The 22,492-nt window shown below is 39.6% G+C and overlaps 1 protein-coding gene across 1 annotated transcript in view; it reads left to right on the forward strand.

Annotated features, from left to right (window-relative positions):
- CCDC6 (coiled-coil domain containing 6) overlaps positions 1-22,492 on the forward strand; it is a 118,350-nt gene that overhangs the window by 89,117 nt on the left and 6,741 nt on the right. The window contains exons 4-7 of the mRNA XM_019035333.4: positions 3,201-3,304; positions 5,188-5,348; positions 10,911-11,067; positions 13,470-13,570. Of these exons, the coding sequence (XP_018890878.1) occupies positions 3,201-3,304; positions 5,188-5,348; positions 10,911-11,067; positions 13,470-13,570 (523 nt within the window). The remainder of the gene's footprint in view (positions 1-3,200; positions 3,305-5,187; positions 5,349-10,910; positions 11,068-13,469; positions 13,571-22,492) is intronic.

Consider the following 22,492-nt stretch of genomic DNA (forward strand, 5'->3'; position numbering starts at 1 on the left):
CTTTAAAATGATGATTTGCCTTGCTGCTTCTGGCTCTAAATGCGTGTGACGGAACTAGCCCCGACTGAAGACAGCTACTGTCTTGACATTGGGCAGGGAATGACAGAATGGATAGGCCAGAAAGGGACCACAGGTATCATCCAGGCCAAACTTCTCATTTCATAGATGAGGGCATCGGAGCTACAGCAGCTGAGTGACCTGCTCAGAGTCACATGCCTCATTAGTTACATATGGGTAAAGACAGCTTTGTCTTGATTTTGCTTCTCAGAGTTATTGATTAGTATTATGAGTAATTGAGTATGCGTTTCTCCACTAGACATCATACTGCAAAATGATGGCTGCTTGAATTTTTTTCTTGCTTATCAACTAACTCTACCTCCTATGATGCTTTTAAACACTGGAATTGGGATCCTTAAAGGTAAATGCCTCATAGTTATTTGTTTAAATAAACATAATTCTGAGGCTGGGGGCAGTGGCTCACACCTGTAATCTCAACACTTTGGGAGGCCAAGACAGAGGATTGCTTGAGGCCAGGAATTCAAGACCAGCCTGGGCAACGTAGCAAGAACTCATCTCTACAAAAAATAAAAAATTAACCAGGTGTGGTGGTGTGTGCCTGTAGTCCCAGCCACTTGGGAGGCTGAAGCAGGAGGAATGCCTGAGCCCAGTGGGTTAAGGCTACAGTGATCCATGATCGTGCCACTGCACTCCAGCCTGGGCAACAAAGCGAGACCTTGTCTCAAGAAAAGAAAAGAAAAGAAAAGAAAAGAAATGACTGTGGATTGTACTTCAAAGCTTGGCCAAAATGTATGATGAATGCAGAGAATCACAAGGTTTAATAGGAGTCATATAAGGGTCCCACGATTTCTCATTGTTGCTGCAGGTAGGAATTGTTTAACATTCTGAGGAGCATTTGCACGTTAGTGGGGTCCCAACTTTGCGGCACAATATATTTGACTTATTTTGACACCCTGCACCTCCTCCTTTTTGCCCTTGAACTGTTCTTCAGAATCAAATTCTGCCATGCAAAAACAACATATTTTGAAGCTCTGTTTCCAGTTTGCTACGTAATCATGGCTTATTCACTTGTCAAATAAGCCCTCTAATATATATTGATGGCCTATAAGGTGCCAGATGTTATTCTAGATACTGAGGATGTACTAAGGAATGAAACAGACAAGACAAGTCCCTTGTAGGACTTACATTGTGGAGGGCTGGAACAGAAATAGAGCGGATATCCAGATATGGTGATTATCATAGGCAAAAAGTGTTGAGTGCTTTCTAAGTGCCAATTAGTTATCAATGGTTTACCTAGATTTACAAATGTAATGCTCACTGTAATCCAATGAGCCAGACATTATTTTTGTCCCTTACGTTGCAAATGGTAAAATTATATCTAGTAATTTTCTCAACATTTTCTAACTAGTGATTGATGGAGCTGGGATTTGAACCTAGGCATTTGGCTCAAAGTCTATAATCATAAGACAGAAGTGTAATTAGAAGAGTCTCCCCCCAGTGCATTGGCTGCTGTTTTGTGACTGTACCTGTTTGTAGGAAATATTTTAAATATTCAAATGGCCAGTTGTTTCTACAGCTATTTTTATGGCTTTGAGAGGAGAAAAGAAAAGCCTAGAGCTCTGTCATCACAGGAGAGTGTTATTCCCATCTGTTTGAGACCTCCTTTTTTCTCTAAACTTAGAACATAATGATATCATTATCCTTATATCATTTCCTCTCAGGTCTTGATTGTTCAGGTTCTGAGGCAGCTGATTTTATGCATATTCATTCTGTCTCAGATGTGGAACAAGTAGCTGCTCACCTTCATTGGCTGTCCTGTGCTCCTGTGTGAATATGGGCAAGTCTTTTGCTCTCTGTGAGCTCCTTAAGGACCTTGGGTGGTGTTGGTAGTACTAACCATCTCGGGAGGTTGAGATTGGTGCTTCTTAAGACTAAGCTACCAAGAGTTTCAGAAAGGGGAATGTCATTTGGCTGTAAAAGTAAAACCGCACTTTGGATATTATTTTCTGATGTTTGATTGCTTTAAAAGACTACATTTTATTCATGTTTTTGGTTCTGCCTTATGTATACACACGGGATCTTTGGATGAGGAGCTTACCTCCGTGACCCACTAAGGAAATGTGGAATCTATTAACATCTTTGTGCAATCAAGAATAATTTGTTGACTCAACCATTGAAAGGTGAATTGCCACTGGTTGAAGAAATAACATGGAAGCAGTAGCATAGGCTCTTTGCATTAAGAAAAAAATTTTAATTATTTAATATGTCAAGTACGGAGAATGATAGAACACATGTCCTCTACTCATTGCTATGAAACCTGTTGCACTTTCAGTCTCTCTTACCAGCCCTCTTTTTCTGCATATCTGTTTCATACTATTTCACAAGTATATAATTGTTTCATTTACTGTCTTGACCCCCACTAAAAGGAAGATCCGTGAGGGCAGAAATTCCTGACTCCTTGATTCACTGCTATGCCCCCATTATCCAGTCATTGTTCTCAGTATTTATTACATATTGCTCAATATTGATTAATTGAATTTTCCCATGTTTGCTTCATTGAAATAGAAGACTGTTGGGGTTCCCTCCCCAACTGCAAAGCCTCCCCCAAATCAAATTTTCTTCCTTCCCTAAATCCTTAGAGTAACCTAGAGTAACCAGTATTGTGGATTTGGTGTTTATCATATTTTGTGCGTGTTTTTATATCTTAGTACATGTTTATTTATCTCCATTAGCCAGTATGCAGAGTGTTTGGGAGCTTTTAAGAGTTATTTATATGAATAGTAATATAACCTTTCTGACTTACTGTAAGGGACAAGCCCAGAAGAATAACTGTAAGCCCAGAACTGTAAGGGACAAGCCCAGAAAAGTCCTGATATGACTAGTACACCAAACTCCCCTAAAGACCTCTCTAAGGAGGACTTTCCACGTGCCTCGAATAAATGCTGAAACAAGCAATGCATTTCATGTACCAGACAACAATTAAGCATTAACATCCAAGAATGAACCTATCTAGTTTTTTTCAAAGTTTAAGAACTAGATGCACTTAATATGTTTGTGCCAGAAAATTGGCCATATGTTCACAGTATTCTCCAAGAAAAGGGGTCCTAATTGTTCAATCAAAAAATGTATTAACAGAGTATAAGTGGCCTGACACTTTGGTAACACTTTTTTCCTTCCTTTAGTTGAGACGGGAGAAGATTGACCTTGAAAATACATTGGAACAAGAACAAGAAGCACTAGTTAATCGCCTCTGGAAAAGGATGGATAAGCTTGAAGCTGAAAAGCGGTTTGTTTAGTCTTGCTGTTCAGTATGGGTGTGTGTGTGTGTGTGTGTGTGTGTGTGTGTGTGTGTGTGTGTGTGTGTTGCTGTTCTGGGTGTGACTGAGGAATAGCAGTAGGACACCTTAATTCTTTGGTGATGCACATCATTTTAATTGGCCAAAGGAAAAAAAATGTTGAAAGCCTTCTGAACTATTCCCATGTTGGGCACCTCTTTATTCTTTGCTATCATACTGTCCCAGTAGAATTTCTTTTCATTTGGTGTTACAAGGCTATGAGAGAATTAGTGATGCTGCTATTGTTCACCTTTAAAGTATTTTTAAGAATGGTTGCAATTTCAACTTTCCACCTTATTGAACTGGCTTCCTCAGTTGTTTTCTAAAGTACATAGAGTATACTGCGTACTATTATTTATACATCTCTGGAATTTACTTCTTTAGGAAGCCTGAGATTTTAATAGTAAAATTGTTTTAAAACCTATTGTAAAGAAATACCTTTACATACTTAAGGCTAGGATTCTTTATGTAAAATGTATGTACTTGGAAGTGGAATGTCACTCAACAGCAAACATTTCTTAAACCTCTTTGTGCAAGATAGTTAAGCCCTTATTTTCAAGCACTGAGTACTTTGGAGTGTGTGAGGCAGGGCTTGTAAGAATGGGAAGAAGATTCTGTATGTGGAATGTGTGTACGGGTGTAAAAAGTGAGTTTCTTAAAAAATGGTCATTAATCTACTTCACCAAGATCTTTTGTTTGCTACCCAGAGCCCTTCCTCCTTAAGTATTTGGTTTGGATGCATATTTGTAATTGTTTTGAGTTCATGTCTACATTTGCAAAATATAGGCATACCACATAGCTTTAAGAAAAGTGAAAATTAGAGCTATATCTATAAGAAATACTTGTTATAATCATATCCACTATGCTTTACTGATAGGTATTATTGTAGCAGTACTAATAAGTTGAATTACGAAAAGTCATTTTATGTAATAAATGCAGGGACCATTATAATATTTAACACACTAGTTTTCTCAAGGGTAGACCTGGATGGAGGTAACTCAGTTTGCTCTTGGACAAACTCAAAGGTACAAAGCAAAAACAAAACAAAAACCCCAGCAGCTATGGAAAGGGATTTAGAGATCTGTTGCCAAAGGAAGACTTTGTAAAAGGCAGTTGGAGGTTTTACATGTATTAGTGCCAAATTATTGGGTTGAACAGTATGGAAGTTTTCATTTTGTAGGTCAGAGCTATTGAATATCAGTATTTTATATCCTTCAACATAAAAATAATTGGTAAAGAAGGTGGCACTACTAATTATTAACCTGACAATTTTGGTTTTGTTTTTAACTTTTTACCTTTGCTGTGGCCAAAAGCAAAGGGCCGCTAGTCCAGTTTGCCATGCCCTTGCAATTAGTTTTGCAGGAGGGAATTTTAGAAGTTGAGTCTCTGTGTTACTTTACCCTCCAAGGAGATTCATAGTAGCTTAGAAGCTTCAATCAAAAGCCGTAAGAAAATGGAATTTCCTCAGCATCTTCATGCACTAAACCCAAGAAGTTGAACATTGAGTCAGCAGATATTTCTAAGTGCATACTGTATTCCAGGCATAATTATCAGATCCTGTTGTTAAATAAAGACTTTTCAGTATTGTTTAATTTAAAACATTTAATAGTCATTTAAAAGGAAAAAGGGAGATTAGAATCAGCTCTGCCCTTTGACGTGAGACACCAGGTAAGGGCAGAAGTTTGATGTAAAATGGGCAGAGGAATTAAGCAACCCTGTGAATTCTGGCAGTAAACAGGAGTTTGCTTTTAAAACAAACCTGCCAGCTAGTATGTTGTTTTGTCTTTTCAAGGAAAACTGTTAGTCATTGTTGGAATTTTTCTTTTCAATGAAGAATCCTGCAGGAAAAATTAGACCAGCCCGTCTCTGCTCCACCATCGCCTAGAGATATCTCCATGGAGATTGATTCTCCAGAAAATATGATGCGTCACATCAGGTTTTTAAAGAATGAAGTGGAACGGCTGAAGAAGCAACTGAGAGCTGCTCAGTTACAGCGTACGTAGCCTCTGGTTTCACTAGTTTCATGCCTGTAGAATTAATAACTTTACCAAATATAGGGTATTACCAATATTTAATTACTGTTGAATTTGCAGTAATTAAATTCATATACTACTGATGCATGTTTACTTAAGTTTATCATCCTGGAATGGAATTTTTTTTTTTTTTTGAGTGTTATAGTAGGGGAGAACAAAACTATTTAGAATACTTCCAGAAAATAATTAAAGTAATTTCAGGAACATCCAGGATCACAAGTAACATTTTTAATCTTCTCTGCCATGTTTATCTCTAGGATTGTGCTAACAAAAATATTGCAGCAGACCTCAAAGCACTTTCAAAATATTAAGGCAGAGAGTAATGTTTACCTTCCTTACTACTACATTCAACCTTAGCTGACATTTGTTCATGCTATTTGAAGAGTAAATGCTTTTGAAATTTATACTTAATATTTTGGAAGAGGCCAAGATGTTGAGTTGAAAAATCAAAGGACTAGATTTCTGAATACTTGATTATGTCCCTGTGTAGTTTCTTGGGTCTCTCCTATTTGTGGTTTTTTTTTTTTTTTTTTTTTGGCTATTCAAATTTATTTTTTTGAACAGATAATTCAGTGAAAGGTATGCAGTGAAAAAATGGGTCTTTCTCCCTATTCTCTAGCTACCCTGTTCCCGCAATTATACATTTGTACTATATTCTTCCAGATATATTTGTATATAAACTTATTTATACACATACAGTTGACCCTTGAACAACACAGGTTTGAACTGTGCTAGTTTACTTATATTGTGGATTTTTTTTTTCAATAAATACAGTTGTCCCTTCGTATCTGGAGGTTCTGCATCCACAACCAAAAATGGATGGAAAATACAGTATTCATGGGATGTCAAACCTGTACATGTGGAAGGCTGACTTTTCCTATCTGTGGGTTCCTCAGGGCTGACTGCAGGACCTGAGTATGCACACATATTGGTATACTTGGGATTCACAGGTTCTGAGGGACAGCTGTGGTAACACAATGAGCACACTCATTTACACCTTTCTCTTTTCGCTTACTATGCATTGTAGTTTTCTCCCCTGCCGATACATACAAAGCTGCCTTCATCCCTTATTTAAAGGCTGCATAGTATTTGATTGTATGGATATACCGTAATTCAACTAGTCCCATACCAGTGGACCCTTTTTGGTTGCTATGCTACAACCGCAATGAACATCTCTGTACACATGTTTGATACCTGTGTAGGAACACCTTCAGGATAGATTCCAGGAAGTGGATTTGTTGGGCCACATGGAATGTGCATTTTAAAAAGTTCAGTGGTTCCTACCTTTGTTTTTGTCTCTGAAGTTCGTTACAAATTCTTGTGCCGTGGAGCATCTGGGTTGGTGTATCAGTATCATCCTTGGAGCCTTTGAGAAATATGGTGTAGTACTTTCCTATTTCTGCTATTACAAATTACTACAAACCTAGAGGCTCAAAACAATACAAACTTACCATCTTACAGTTCTAAGATGGGACTCACTAGGCTAAAATCAGGGTGTCATCAGGGCAGCTGTCCTTCTGGAGGTTGTTGGGGAGCCTCTGTTTCCTCGCCTTTTCCAGCTCTAGAGGCTGCCTGGATTCCCTGGCTTGTGGCCCCTTCCTTGCAGTCGTACCACCCCACCTCTGCCTCTGTTGTTACATCTTCTTTTCACTCTGATTCCCCTGCCTCCCTTTATTAGGATCCTTGTGATTATGTTGGGCCCACTGTGATAATCTAGGATAATCTACCCATCTCAAGCCCCTTAACTTAATCACTTCTGCAAAGGCCCTTCTGTCAAGTGAGGTTAGTAGCATTTATAGGTTTTGGGGATTAGCATGTGGACATCTTTAGGGAATTACTATTCTAGCACCATACAGGTTTCTGGGCTTACTCCATGGAGTAAAAAAGGAGCATATTAAAAAAATATATATATAAGTAATCCTGATGTGGACCTCAGGTTGATAATTACTATGTGTGTTTGGTGGAAATCAAATGAGATATATCCAATAGTTCTCAAATATTAGTTATTTTAAGATTTTTGAGTTTTTACCATGTGAGTACACAAACATCTTTCAGCACCTTCCTGAACTTTTTCCAGTGCTGTCAGTTTGCATTTTTCCTACTCATTTATACTGCTCCATCATGCCCCTAGCAAAAATTTCAGAAGGAATTTGGGGAGAATTTATGCTTAGTACTTTCTCCATACTGTACTGTTTAGTCTCTGAAGAGACTGCAGATGCTAACAGAGGCATTTGTAAGTGCTATTTCTGGTTTTGTGAGGACAGAGAAAGCTGAACTAAAGAAGCAGCAGTGGCACTTAGCTGCTTGCAGTGATTGGATTGGGCCTAAAGGATGTGTTAATGACTTTTCATCATCCATTCCTTGCATTCTCCTTAGGTTAGATGACCTGGGCCTCTTTTGGATGCAGCTATGGCAGGTGGCTCCTCACCCTCCAAGCTTGACTGCATCTGAACTTGAACCTCTGTCTCAACAGTTCTCAGCAATGTTTGAACGTTGGCATCGCCTGGCCAGCTTTTAATAGACCAGTGGCTAGGACTCATCCTTGGAATTCTGACTTAATTGGCTTGGGGTATAGTCTGGGCACTGGTATTTTCTAACTGTGAACTTGAAAGGGAATGCAAGCCATGCAGATCTTTGGATCATTTGGGAGCCACCTCTTTGGAATCTGTGTGGAAGTTATCCGCAGTTCACACCATCTTTGACTAAAATACATTAAGTCCTTACTTCACATCATCCTTGGGTTCTTGGAAACTGAGACTTTAAGCAAAACAACTTACTGTATAACCAAACCAATTTTACCATAGGCTAACTGATACAAACAAGAATTAAGTTCCTATGGCATACATATGTTGTTTTGCTTAAAGTCACAGTTTCCAAGGATCTGTGGATGATGTTAAGTGAGGGCCTACTATATTGGGAGATGGCTGTAGACCTGGGGAAATATAAGCTGTGGCCCCTAAGTACTAGGGAGTTCTGTGTGCAAGAGGAAGGAGGAGGACTCATAGGAACAAATCTGGTCAGGTGAGGCTGTGTGCCAGCAGGGGGCAGCCAAGGAATGCTCTGGTGACAGCTTTCTGTGTGTGAGTCAGTGACACCCAGAGGTGTTGGACCTGGTGCCTTCTCTGTGCCTCTGTCTTCTAGGTCAATTGCTGAACTGCCAGGAAGTCTTCCCAGACGATCACTGCAGGGGACATTCTTATCTATAGATATATTGTTTAAGGATCCCCCTGCTGAGTTCCCCGATGCTAAAGGATTGCCATTTTTTCTTTGAAAGACAGTGTTCTCTGAGGTTATTGTTCTTGGAGCCTCACTAATGTTAATTCTGCAAAGGATTTCATGGTAGTCTCCAGCACCCTTCCTGTAAAAGGCATTATAAGATTCCTATTATGGAAAAGAAAGTCAGTTTGCTCTGACAGTCACCCTTCTAGTTCTAGAAACAGCAAATACTCCAAGGGGTCAATCTTTTGTTTCCTGTAGAGCCAAGTGAAAAATTCTGCATGCTTGCATATTTGGGATGAAATAATTTAAATCGTTTATATTAAAAGTGTACTTTGTAAATATTTTCCCAGCATGCCTTCAATTAAAGAGATTTTTGTGTCTGGATTAGACAGCGGGGTTTCTGGCTATGTTGAAACAGCCAAGGGATTTAGTGTTTAGTGCACGTAATAGTGTTTAATAATTTTGGTATTTTTATTTGAATTTCTAAAATAAGGATATTCAAGAGCTTTTGTATATCTGTAATGATGCTGTCTTGGAAATCATTGAATACTTATCAGAAGTCTTTATTGGCTAAAATGCCAGACCTTTGTAGAGTTGCTTAAAACTGAAACTAATTTGATGGGCATTGAGAGTTGAAATAGGGTCAGTCTGTGGGAGAAAAATGCTCAGTGTGGCATTCAGCTCCCTCCTTCTTCCCTAAATTTGGACCGAACTGACAATATGGAACAGCAGCCTACAGGAAACTCTCTTAGATGTGCTCATGGCCACTCTGAATTTGTAGCTGCTTTTCAGAAAAGAGAAGTATATGGAGATTTTACTTTTCCCAAGTTCATTGACAAAGACAAGGAAAAGAAATGAAGCAAGAAGATGGGTAGACACCACATTTTGTATTAGATAATTCTGGTTACTTGGTAGCAGATTCTGTGTGAGATAAACCAGAAAGGAATGGGGGCGGTGGGGAGGTTGTCAAAAGAGGAAGGAAGACGTGTTTTTCTTTTTTTGGAAGGTTGTGGAGTATGCCACAGAATCCTGTGAAGAATAACCTCAGAAGGACAAGAGTTTTGATGGCTCCAGGGAACTTAGCTGAAGCAGACCCTGGATCCCCATAAAGATGTCAGTTCCCCATTTCAGATTCCTGGGAGAGGTAGTCTAAGTGGCTCAGCCTGGGTCCAACATCTAATGCCAGGGCTAGTCAGCTCTGTCCTGGGAGATGGGTGCTGTAGCAGAGACCTGGATTTGTGGGGGAGCTCCTGAGGAAGGGGTATTTGTCATAAGCAAGATGCCATCCCTAGAGGTGCCAGCTATATACAGGACTTCACCTGCCCTCTGCCGCTACGTGTGTGTGAGTCAGGGTAACAGACAGCCACACACATACCACAAATTAGACTTGGAAATATTAATCTGAAGTTTTCTAGTTTACTATGTCAATGTCTATTCTCATGAAAAGAATGTTAACTGTTATCACATGTTCTAGTACAGTGGTTCTTGGTGTGCCGCCACCACTGTGCACAGCGGGGATGCCAACAAGTGTCACAGGCTCCCCTAGATGGCTTGCTGTGTCTGGAGTTGAGAGGCAGCCAAACTGGTGTCTAGAGCAGAGCCCATGGGCAGAATCTGGGCCTCCCTCCTTTCCCAGCTCTGGCAATGTAGAGAAGAGCTCTTGTAGTGGCTACTTGTAGACTCAGCTACAATTCCACCATTTCCTCTTCTACTTAAAGCACTTTAGAATGCAAATGAGTGGGAGTGACGATGCCTAACCTGCCAACACTGCCTTTTATATTTTTTTCTAAATGCAAATAATTGGTAAACTTTTATACTTGAGATAAACTTTAAATCCATACCTCATCTATGTGTGGGAGAATGAGAAAGACCAGATATCTTTTTTGTTTCTTTGTTTTTTGAGACAGAGTCTTGCTGTGTTGCCCAGGCTGAAGTGCAGTAGCTCAATCTCGCTCACTGCAACCTCCACCTCCTGAGTTCAAGCAGTTCTCCTGCCTCAGCCTCCCGAATAGCTGGGATTATAGGTGCCTGCCACCACGCCCGGCTAATTTTTGTATTTTTAGTAGAGACTGAGTTTCACCATGTTAGCCAGGCTGGTCTTGAACTCCTGACATCAGGTGATCCGCCTTCCTCAGCCTCCCCAAGTGCCAGGATTACAAGTGTGAGCCACCATACCCGACCAGAAAGACCATCTTGTAACAGTTCCCTCTGTCTATGGCATAGGGGCTGAACTGAAGTCTCCTTTTTTTTAGATTTGGATATGATTGCATGAAACATGGTTTAATTGAAAACTCTGACTTTTCAGATTCAGAGAAAATGGCACAGTATCTGGAGGAGGAACGTCACATGAGAGAAGAGAACTTGAGGCTGCAGAGGAAGCTGCAGAGGGAGATGGAGAGAAGAGAAGCCCTCTGTCGACAGCTCTCCGAGAGTGAGTCCAGCTTAGAAATGGATGACGAAAGGTGTGTGCATGTCTTATGAGCCTTGTTTTTGTTTAAAAAATAAAACCCAGGTTCTACAGAGGTTTTCTTTGGTATCCTGTTAGGTGTATAAGGGGATGGCTTAAATATGTATTTATTGTGCTAATGAATGCCACTGCGTTATAGTAGATGCCAAGAATGGGATAAAGATTGAACATTTTCCTTAAACACAAAAAGATGAAAAAAATCACCTCTCTAAAATTATTTGATGGGGAGAAAAATGGAGACAGGGTTATATTAGAGAAGCAGCAGAGTTTGCATTTGTTGTTGAATTAGTTTAATCCAGTGTCATATCTGTTTAAAGCATGGGAACATATTAATTCCTGTACTGTATAAGGATAAGCAAGCTATAGTGCAGCTCGAGGAAAACAGTGCATGCATAGGTTGAAAAGAATCAGCAGGGACACAGGTGGGGGTTGTTGAAATCCCAAGGACTTGCCTTAACACACTTGATAACTTTTGAGCCTTTTTGTAGCCACTTAAAAAAAAATAAAACTAATGGATTGCATTCATCTATTCAAACCTAAGCAATGAATCCCCTCATTGCCCTACTGTGAGTGATCTGGAATAAGAGACCCATCCTTTGGTTAACTAGCAGAAATGGTCTCAAGTATTTGTGCCTCGTCCAGTTCTCTTCCCTCTTCCTCCTCTCTAAATTCGGGATAAGGTAGTGGTAAGATAACAAACAAGTATAAATGGAAAAAGATGTTCAATCTGCAGAGAAACCCAGAAGTTAGAGAATTAACCTTTCTCTGAACCAGATCATTTCTGCAAGGAAATTCTCCATTCTGGATCAGCGATGCCCTGGCGTTACATGGGCCGTATCTTAGTGTGAGAGGTGAGACTGAGTATTCTTGGGGGTCCCTCCAGCAGGACTGGGCATCCAGTGTCTGAAACCAGGGCTACTCATGGCTGTGACGAGTAGTACTGCCTGTTGATGCCAATACATGCTGTCCAAAACGTGTAGGCAATGTTAGCACATCTGTACTCTGTTTCTATTATGGAATAGATCTAGAGGACTAACAATGCTGTTGATCAGTTTGCTGTGGACAGTGACATTATTGTTAAAAATTTAAGATTATCTATAATGAAAGTCTATATTTTTATAATGAGAAAAAAAGGAAAACAGTAACAGGTTATTCTGTTTTAAATACCTATGTGTATGCCTCTTCATTTGGAAATAATAAAGATTATTCTTTCTCAAAACTTTGCCTTATAAAACTACAGTTCCCTATTCTTCCTAAAATCTATATCCCTTAAGAACCATTTGACTAAAACTGCCAGCTAGAATACTAAATAGCTTATTAACTATCTTCAGATACAGCTCATATATAGCATCTGGGACCCAGTTTGGGGTAAGATACACTCTAAGGAAATATGTATTCTGACAGCAGTGTCAATAGTGAAGCAATTTCAGCCTTCCAGATAAATATTTTTTTCCAGAACCGGTATTCATTTCAGAAAGTTTGCCCTACCTTTTGTAGGTCAGATTATCCACAGCTGCCCAATAAATACTTTCCCTACTAGGAACAATGATACTACATTTGGGAGAAAGAAAATTGTCCGGCACTTAAGAGACCACAAGATGCCTCTTAGTCTACTAGTGGATGTGTAGAGTACAAGAAGTTCCACCTGGTGCCACTAGGGTGGGTCGCTCGTGCAGGATGGTTTATCAGGAAGTCTCTCAAGCAGAAATTTCTCCTCATCAGCGCGCCATGCTCATTTCACAGAGTGTAAGCTGTTGTTCCTGATGATCACACTTCAGCATTTTCAGGTCTGATGTGACTTCTGAATCCAGGAAAAAGGCAGACTCAGCATGGTGTGACTAAGCGTGACCTGCTGTAGGTGTTCAGTACTCAAGGCTTATTAAATCCTAGTGTGTGACTGTCTGTTAAGCAGGGCTTGCTTGTAAACAGTTGATACTCAGTTCATAGGAATAAGTATCTGTAGGCTTTAATTTGATGACATAAATCTCAGAGGGCTTGCTTGGTTTTGAGTTTCAAATAACAATTTAAACGTCACCACTAACATGTGAGTATCTTTGTAACTCTTGGGACAGTGGAGGTGAATTTCAGCATAGCTGTTGTGTGATGGAGGAAAAACTGGTCCTCTCTGTGATGTGGTGCACCTCTTTCACCTGGCTTCCATCCTGAGCTAAAACATCCTAGGTCTCCCAACTGGTGACCCTTGGAGTGAGGTTTGTCAAACAGCAGAGCAGTGTGACTCAGGAGTCCATTTTATAAATGCCTTCTAACTATAACATCACTCTAAACATTTCAGGATTTTGACCTCAAGGTGTGAACCCCAAACATTTTCTCTTAAAAACTCTCCTAAGGCCTATTTAAATGCAGGTGGTTTTATCGTTTCTTCCTCTCTCCTCTTAGGTATTTTAATGAGATGTCTGCACAAGGATTAAGACCTCGCACTGTGTCCAGCCCGATCCCTTACACACCTTCTCCGAGTTCAAGCAGGCCTATATCACCTGGTGAGCATATGTCTTTGGCTATTTCAGTGACTGATTCCTGGCACATTGAATAGGCAACCCTGACTGTGTTCCCTTCTAGTGTATAAAAATCTTGGAAACAGAGATAATAATCATGTCTTTTTCAAAAACATCAAAAACTCATCACTCTCAAGGCTAAGAGTTTGAAAATTTTAAGCATAAATGCTATAGTGTCAGCTGGTGTTTCTCTTCTTTTTTTTTTTTAATCTAAAAGGAATTTGACTTTAAAACACCTTTTAAAAAGAAGAATGTCTTTGACTATGATTTTAAGTGCTGATGGGCAGACAAAAAAGCCTTAGGTAGATTTCCAAGATGCGTCATAGCACACCTTTTATGGGTTCTTTTACCATATTCCACATACATTAATCTCATTTTTGTCCTCAGAATAATTAATGTAGGCATCATTTTCCCCATGTTAAAATGAGGAAGCAGCAATTCAGAGGGTCACTACTGGTTACACAGCCAGGAAGTGGCAAGGCAGGGCCTATCTGTTTAAAGAGCCTGTGTGTTCTTTCTTGAATGAGCTGCCTCCTGATATTTCCAGTGATTGGTGAGTGGGACCTGGCCCTAGCAGGCAGGCTGCAGAAGAGGGAACAAACTTCTGTCAGGCAGCCTGCTTCTGGCTTTGCCCTCACAGCCTTTCCCTCAAAGGATTGCTTGTCTCCATCTGACCCCAAAAACTGTTTCCTGAGCTCTGTGGCTCAGTACCAGCATGGCATGGGGCTCTCAGGCCAGGGAGGCAAGTAGCTGATCCAGTGAGAGAGAAAGAGGAGCAGAGGGTGGAGTGGGTGGCCAGTGGAGTAGGGGGAGGAAAGAAAAGGTGATGGGCCAAAGAATCACATCTTGTGACCAAAATGATGAGACTGATTTTCTTGTGCTTGCTGGTAAGCAGATTTTCAGCAGAGTTGGGAGAAAAGTATGGAGGGGACTGTGACAGAGGCAGAGTTTTGCAGTAGAATAGAGTGAGGTGACTGCTTTGAAGGATGGAAGCATAAAATTTTTATAAAGTAAAACAGCGTTGCATCAGGATAACAAAAGTTCACAGCACTGTGCTGCCATTAACTTTTTTTTTTTTTTAAGAGGAGGCAATCAAAAGTTAAAGTCTAGCACAAAGGGTGGCCGCCTTTGTACCGATGGGCCAGTGTGCTCTCTGGTGTCAGGCAGGGGTAAAGATGCTGATTCCAAAGCAGAAGGACTTCCTATCAGAGATCAGTGGCACAATCATCACAACTTGTTCTTGCCAAAAAGATGTTCCCGAACCTGTTTCTTCCATCTTCCAGTGCCATTAAATCTCTCTTCAGAAGCTTCTCTTCTAGCTGCCTCTCAATTTTCCCAAAATAGCACTGGGGTTTCATTACCATGATAAAGGTCTTTTTTGCCTTCTGATTTATTGATGTAAAAGGAAGTCATGAGTCAAGAAGAAGTAAAATGGAGGATTATTTCATTATTTTGTGATAGTGATGCTGATTCATATTAAATATAATTTAATACCCTGTTTGATTTATTTAAACGTAAAGCCTTAGAGGCATGTAATTTCCGATTCATTAAAAAGATTGTTGCAATCATTGAGAAAAGAAAAAGAACAAATGTCAGAGCTTGGTTAGGAATATTCCTTCTATTTTAACAAAGATTCTTCAGGAAAATCTTACTGTATTTACATAATTTTTACTTTCACTGTACCTGTTCCCATAGTGGGACCTACATCAAGTGTGGGGCTTGCTTGGATAGATAAGCTATTTGACTTTTCTTAAACTATGTCATAAGTAATACCTAGATTTTTTTTCCTTACAGCTAGCCTAAATGAGAATATTTTTATCCTGTTTTAAATTCTGTAACATCACCAAAGGAGATTTTATCTATTTGGCAGCAGAATTACTCTATTCTGATCTAGTACATTGTAGTGCTATACATAGTAGATCACCAAAACCTGAATATTCCAGTTTTCTTTTCACATTAGTTTTTATTGGAAAAAATTTGTGGCTCTAAGTATTAAGAGCATCTAATCACTTCCTTAGTGGAAATATACTGTTTGAATAGCATTCATTTCCATTTTAAACATATTGGCTCTGAATTTTCCTCCCTCTCTGGTTGACATTGGAAATCTTGTGTTTTCACTAACTTCACTAACTTGTTGAAATATTGGCAATTACATATTGAAAATGTACTTGAAGAATACGTAGCCTAAAACTAAGAAAGAGCATCATCTTTATTATATTTGGACTGCTTTTATGAATTATATATAGGAAGAGTGTTATCTTTCAGTTTGTCCATCATTTTATGCAGTATAATGAAGGATATTCCCAGTTAGCCTGTTTTGATGTGTCTGAATTAGGGATAGGCAATAATGAGGTCTAAAAAATAGGTCTGTACCCTCATAGCAATGAACGTACCCCACAGACATTGGTTTCGATCCAGTTAAAAGAACTAGAGCTACTTGGAGAAATGAATGTTTCTAGAGCTGGGGCACTGAATGTACGAGATGAGCTGGGTGAGATAACTTGTAGTGCAAAAGAGTAAACAAGTGCCCAGAAAACAAAGTGATGAGGGTATGTCAGAGGGATACAGGAGCTCCCAAACACCAAAACTGGGACAATTTGAGCAGTATTAATTACTATATTATAACATTATTTAATATAATACAATATAATTCAAACATCAAACAAATATCCAAAGTCCATACTGATATGAATAGATTACTAAATAAATAAACAAGGGAGAAGACACAAATCCTCACGGAGAGAATTCCAGATAATATATGTAGATATTCCATCCTCAAGGAGATGGAAATAACTCTACTCCTTAAATGTGGGATATGCGACTGTAAGGTCAAGTATAAGATGAAAACCTGGCAAAGGAGATGAGGAAGTTGCTACCAGAAAAGTGGAAAGAAAATTGATGTATGATGTCACTGAGGTCAAGGCAAAGAATTTCACCAAGAAGGGAGTGGTTAGCTGCAAGGTCAAGTACAATTAGGAGTGGAGATCAGTGATGGCGACCGGCAGCACAGAACTTACCACTGACCTTATACCGGCAGCACAGAACTCACCACTGACCTTAGCTAGAGCAGTTTTTGATGGAGTGGTAGGGAAAGAAGCCAGATCAGATAGAGTTAAAGAGGATATTGTTTCCAAATTGTTTGAATTTTAACAAGGAAGATGTTTTCATATATAACTTGTGTGTGTCAAATAGGAAGGAAAAGTGCCTGCCTTTAATTTGTTTCCACAATTTTTTTTTTTCTTTAGCAAAGATATATTAAAACTTGGGGCAGTGAGAAGGGTATAAAAAAGCAGAAATAAAGTCATCCAGAATTCTTTCATCCAAAGGTGGTGGTAAGGTTTTAGTGTTTTCAAGTGTCTCCTATCCCACCCCTTGCAGTTTTCTTTTAGGTAGTTGGTTTCATACATATTATGAAATGCTTTTGTATCTTGTTTTATATTGCTTAGTGTGTTTTCTCAGTCATGAGTTGCTTTTAATTAATCATTTTTTAAGTTTGCAGTTCTGACAGTGAAATAAATCTTAGAATTTTGGCTTTTGTTAATACATTTCCATATCAAAGCAAGGGAAGTTTATTCCAGCAAAGACTTGATGTAAAACCATAGTATTATATTTAGTAAACTGGTGTTTGTGGTTTGGCAATTTCAACTTAGGTTCTGGTGGGGAGGGGTTATCCTTTATTGTATTCCTGGGTCAGAGGGTGAAGATGCATGATAATTAGAACTTAAGGAAAAAAAAAAAATCAATAGTACATGATTTCCAACCTCTAAGAGCTTATAATCAACAGCAGGGCTTACAGAAGCAGGTTTAAAAAAAAAAAAAACTTTAATACAAGGCTAAATGTAATAAATTTCATAAATTGTGTATATTGTATACCCTTTAAAAAGTTATGTAGTTAAACAAATGGCAGTATGTCTATTCAGTGGAATACTGTTCAGCAATAAACAGATTAACTGTTGACACTTAGAACAATTTGGATGGATTGCAAGGGCATTGAACTGAATGAAAAGACCTAATCTCAAAGGGTTACCTACTATATGATACCATTTCTACAACATTCACAAAGTGACAAAATTATAGAGAACAGATCAGTCATTGCTAGGATGAGTTAAGAGTAGTAGAAGGATAAGGATGGTTGAGCTGTACACATGCATAGGCACACAGAGAGCACACATGGAAGCTGATGAAATCCACACAAAGTCTGTGCCTTAGTTACTAATATTACACCAATGTCAATTTCCTGGTTTTGACAATGTGTTATTGTTATGTAGGGTGTAATCAGGGGAAGCTGAGTGAAAGATACATGGGAACCCTGTAATATTCTTGCAATTTCTTGTGAATTGTAAACTATTTCAAAATAAAAAGTTATAATTTTTATAAACCCAAGGTAAAATAGTTTAAAAAGAGGTTCAAAGAGGAGAGAGCGACCAGCTTAGAGAGCTTTTGAGATGGGCTTTGAGAGGAGTTAATGAGCTAAAGCACATCAAACCCTTACTTTTTCCAGGCACTCTCGAAGCACTTTGTGATATTATCTCCTTTCATCCTCATGACAACCTTGCAAGGTAGCTACAGTATTCCCATTGAACAGCTCAGGAATCTAAAGCACAATGAGATTAAGGAACTTGTCTACTTAGTGCCAAGTGTCAGAGCTAGGATCCAACATAGTCTGACTCTAGACTCTGTGGTCTTTGCCTTCTGCAAAGGATGAGTGAGGTGCTGATTGGCACTGGGAGCAGGAAGAAGCTATGGTAAAGAGAAGACATTCTCAGGCTAGGGCACACCATTAACAGAGGCATGGAGGTCTGAATCAAGAGCAATAAAATCACTGCAGTTCTCTTCACAGCTGCCCTGGGGTCCAGCTCCCTGGAGATTCTGATTCATTGGTTTGGGATAAGGCAAGCAGAACTTTGATATTCACTGTTGAGAACCACTGACCTGCAGCATCAGAATATAGTTTGAAGCCAAATGCAGAAGTCTTGATAACAGCTAGAGAAGGAGATTTCTTTTTTCGAGATAGAGTCTTGCTCTGTTGCCCAGGCTGGAGTGCAGTGGCATGATCTTGGCTCAGTGCAATCTCCGCCTCCTGGGTTTAAGCAGTTCTCCTGCCTCAGCCTCCCAAGTAGCTGGGATTACAGGCACCCGCCACCATGCCTGACTAATTTTTTGCACTTTTAATAGAGACAAGGTTTCACCGTGTTGGCCAGGCTGGTCTTGAATTCCCGACCTCAAGTGATCCACCCGCCTCAGCCTCCCAAAGTGCTGGAAATTACAGGCATGAACCACCATGACCGGCCAGGATTTTTTTTTTTTTTAAGTAAGTAGGCAGTACTCATAATTACCCTTCAGAAAAGTTAACTCAGTAATACTAGAACATTGACTGTATTTTTAAAAATGAACTGAATCCCCTATTTGAAGACAAGGATCCACTTTTTTTTTTTTTTTTTGAAACAGTCTTGCTCTGTCGCCCAGGCTGGAGTGCAGTGGCATGATCTCAGCTCACTATAAACTCCATCTCCCAGATTCAAGCGATTCTTCTGCCTCAGCCTCCTGAGTAGCTGGGATTATCGGCACAAACCACCACGCCCACCTAGTTTTTGTATTTTTGGTAGGGAAGGGGTTTCACCATGTTGGTCAGGCTGGTCTCGAACTCCTGACCTCGTGATCCATCCACCTCTGCCTCCCAAAGTGGTGCGATTACAGGCACGAGCCACCACGTCCAGCCCACTTTTATATTTTATAGCCTTTCTCTTAAATGTAATCACTTTCATAAGAAATAAAATTAGGATTTTATTCTCCAATGTTATTTTAAAGAAAACAACTTCTTTCTTTTCCCAGATGAGTAAAGTTCTTGTGATTCCAGTAAATATCACATTAAAAAACCACTTAGTTCCCAAAGACTTGTCCTTTATCCCAGACCTCCATTTTGTAAATGTGAATAAAAACTCCACAATTGGAAATGGAAATATGTCAAATAGAAAGCATCACTAATTCATAGTCAAATCACAAAATAAACTTTTAGTATTAGATGCTGAGGGCACAGAAAAGTCCTGCGATAATTGCACAACTAAAGGAAGGCTTGGCTGAATATGTCTGTCGTGGAAACAAAAAAGACAGATGGAAGAGCATACTTAACGGCTTCTTGTTTTTACGTAATTCAGAAAAGCAGTAAGTGGAGTTCACATTGCTTGACCTCTAATAGCTGATAGTATGTTCAGAGTAATTGTCAATAGGTGATTCCTATCCACATTTCCCCAGACAGCTCCTCTGTTTTCCCTTTTCACTTTGCCAATATGGAACCTACCCTGTGCAAGGTATTGTGGTAGATGTTGGGAACTCAAAGGTGTAAAGAAAGCTAGCCACATTTGTGCAGTGATAAAACAAGTAATTCCCCAGACCGGCTGGTGACTTCTGCACTAACTCTTGACGACCAGGGCTTCACATGCCACATGTAGGTGAGGATCGCTTTTAGATGTTCTCAAAATATGGACCCCAATCCAAACCTGTCTAACAGTAAGGAGAGTCTGGACATACAGATGTTAAAACACAGTGGAGATGATCCTGGAGTCCTAGATGAAGACTATGCAGAACATTATGTTGGACTGGGGATTGTTTCTTCCTTAAATACCAGGTTCTTTTAGGGAACATTGGCAGGGCTTTCATTCCTTGTATTGAATATTCTCAAGTTGTGATATTCCCAGTGGTTTTGTTTGCTGTTATGGCTGAGACACACACACACACACACACACACACAACACTCTCACTCTCTCTCTCTCACTCACTCATGCCCACACTCTCTCTGTCTTCTTCTTGTTGATTTTTTTTTTTTTTTTTTTGCTAGGAGGTTGAGTTCATTGGCTACTTAATATCTATCTCCAATTTGGTCAATTGTTGATACATCTTTTGACATTTCTGGTTTTCTTGCATTTGATATTTACTCCTTTGCTCGATTTTCTCCACTTTATTCTTGTTCTTTCTCATGTCTTTTGCTTTCCTGAGTCTCAATTGAACTCCTGACAGGGTTTGACTTAAAAAAATCATTATTGTGGTGAGACCTCTTAATATAAGATCTATCCTCTTATTTTTAAGAATACAGTACAGTACTGTTAACTATAGTATAACGTTGTGCAGCAACTCTCTGTAGTTTATTCGTTTTGCTTAACTGAAACTTGATGCCTGTTGAGCAGCAGTTCACCACCATTCTACTCTGTGTCTATGAGATTGGCTATTGAAACTCCTCATATAAGTGGAACCAGGCAGGATTTGTCCTTCTGTGACTGGCTTATTTCACTTAGCATAGTATTCTCCAGGTTAATATATGTTGTTGCATATGGCAGGATTTTCTCCTTTTAGACTGAATATTCCATTATATGTCTATATATATCACATTTTCTTTATCTGCTCATCCGTTGATGGACAGTGAGGTTGTTTCCACATTTTTTTTTTTTTTTTTTGAGACGGAATCTGGCTCTGTCGCCCAGGCTGGAGTGCAGTGGCACGATCTCAGCTCACTGCAAGCTCCGCCTCCCAAGTTCATGCCATTCTCGTGCCTCAGACTCCCGAATAGCTGGGACTACAGGCACCCGCCACCATGCCCAGCTAATTTTTTTGTATTTTTTTAGTAGAGACGGGGTTTCACCGTGTTAGCCAGGATGGTCTTGATCTCCTGACCTTGTGACCTGCCTGCCTCAGCCTCCCAAAGTGCTAGGATTACAGGCGTGAGCCACTGCTCCAGGCCTCCACATTTTTGCTATTGTGAATAACACTGTAGTGAATATGGGAGTGCTAATATCTCTTTGAGATCCTGATTTCAATTATTTTGTATAAATACCCAGAAGTGGGACTGCTAGATCATGTGGTACTTCTAGTTTTAATCTTTTGAGGCATTTTCATACTGATTTCCGTAGTGGATGCACCATTTTACATTCCTACCAACAGTGTATAAGGATTTTTTTCTCCATATTCTCACCACCACTTGTTACTTTTTTTTTTCTTTTATACAACCTACAAATTGGGAGAAAATTTTTGCAACATACTCATCTGACAAAGGGCTAATATCCAGAATCTACAATGAACTCAAACAAATTTACAAGAAAAAAACAAACAACCCCATCAAAAAGTGGGCGAAGGACATGAACAGACACTTCTCAAAAGAAGACATTTATGCAGCCAAAAAACACATGAAAAAATGCTCACCATCACTGGCCATCAGAGAAATGCAAATCAAAACCACAGTGAGATACCATCTCACACCAGTTAGAATGGCAATCATTAAAAAGTCAGGAAACAACAGGTGCTGGAGAGGACGTGGAGAAAGAGGAACACTTTTACACTGTTGGTGGGACTGTAAACTAGTTCAACCATTGTGAAAGTCAGTGTGGCGATTCCTCAGGGATCTAGAACTAGAAATACCATTTGACCCAGCCATCCCATTACTGGGTATATACCCAAAGGATTATAAATCATGCTGCTATAAAGACACATGCACACGTATGTTTATTGTGGCACTATTCACAATAGCAAAGACTTGGAACCAACCCAAATGTCCAACAACGATAGACTGGATTAAGAAAATGTGGCACATATACACCATGGAATACTATGCAGCCATAAGAAATGATGAGTTCATGTCCTTTGTAGGGACATGGATGAAATTGGAAATCATCATTCTCAGTAAACTATCGCAAGGACAAAAAACGAAACACCGCATGTTCTGACTCATAGGTGGGAATTGAACAATGAGAACACATGGACACAGGAAGGGGAAAATCACACTCTGGGGACTGTTGTGGGGTGGGGGAAGGGGGGAGGGATAGCATTAGGAGATATACCTAATGCTAAATGACGAGTTAATGGGTGCAGCACACCAGCATGGCACATGTATACATATGTAACTAACCTGCACATTGTGCA

The sequence above is a fragment of the Gorilla gorilla genome, chromosome 8 (assembly GCF_029281585.2).
Source record: "Gorilla gorilla gorilla isolate KB3781 chromosome 8, NHGRI_mGorGor1-v2.1_pri, whole genome shotgun sequence".
In the NCBI taxonomy this organism is placed as follows: domain Eukaryota; kingdom Metazoa; phylum Chordata; class Mammalia; order Primates; family Hominidae; genus Gorilla; species Gorilla gorilla.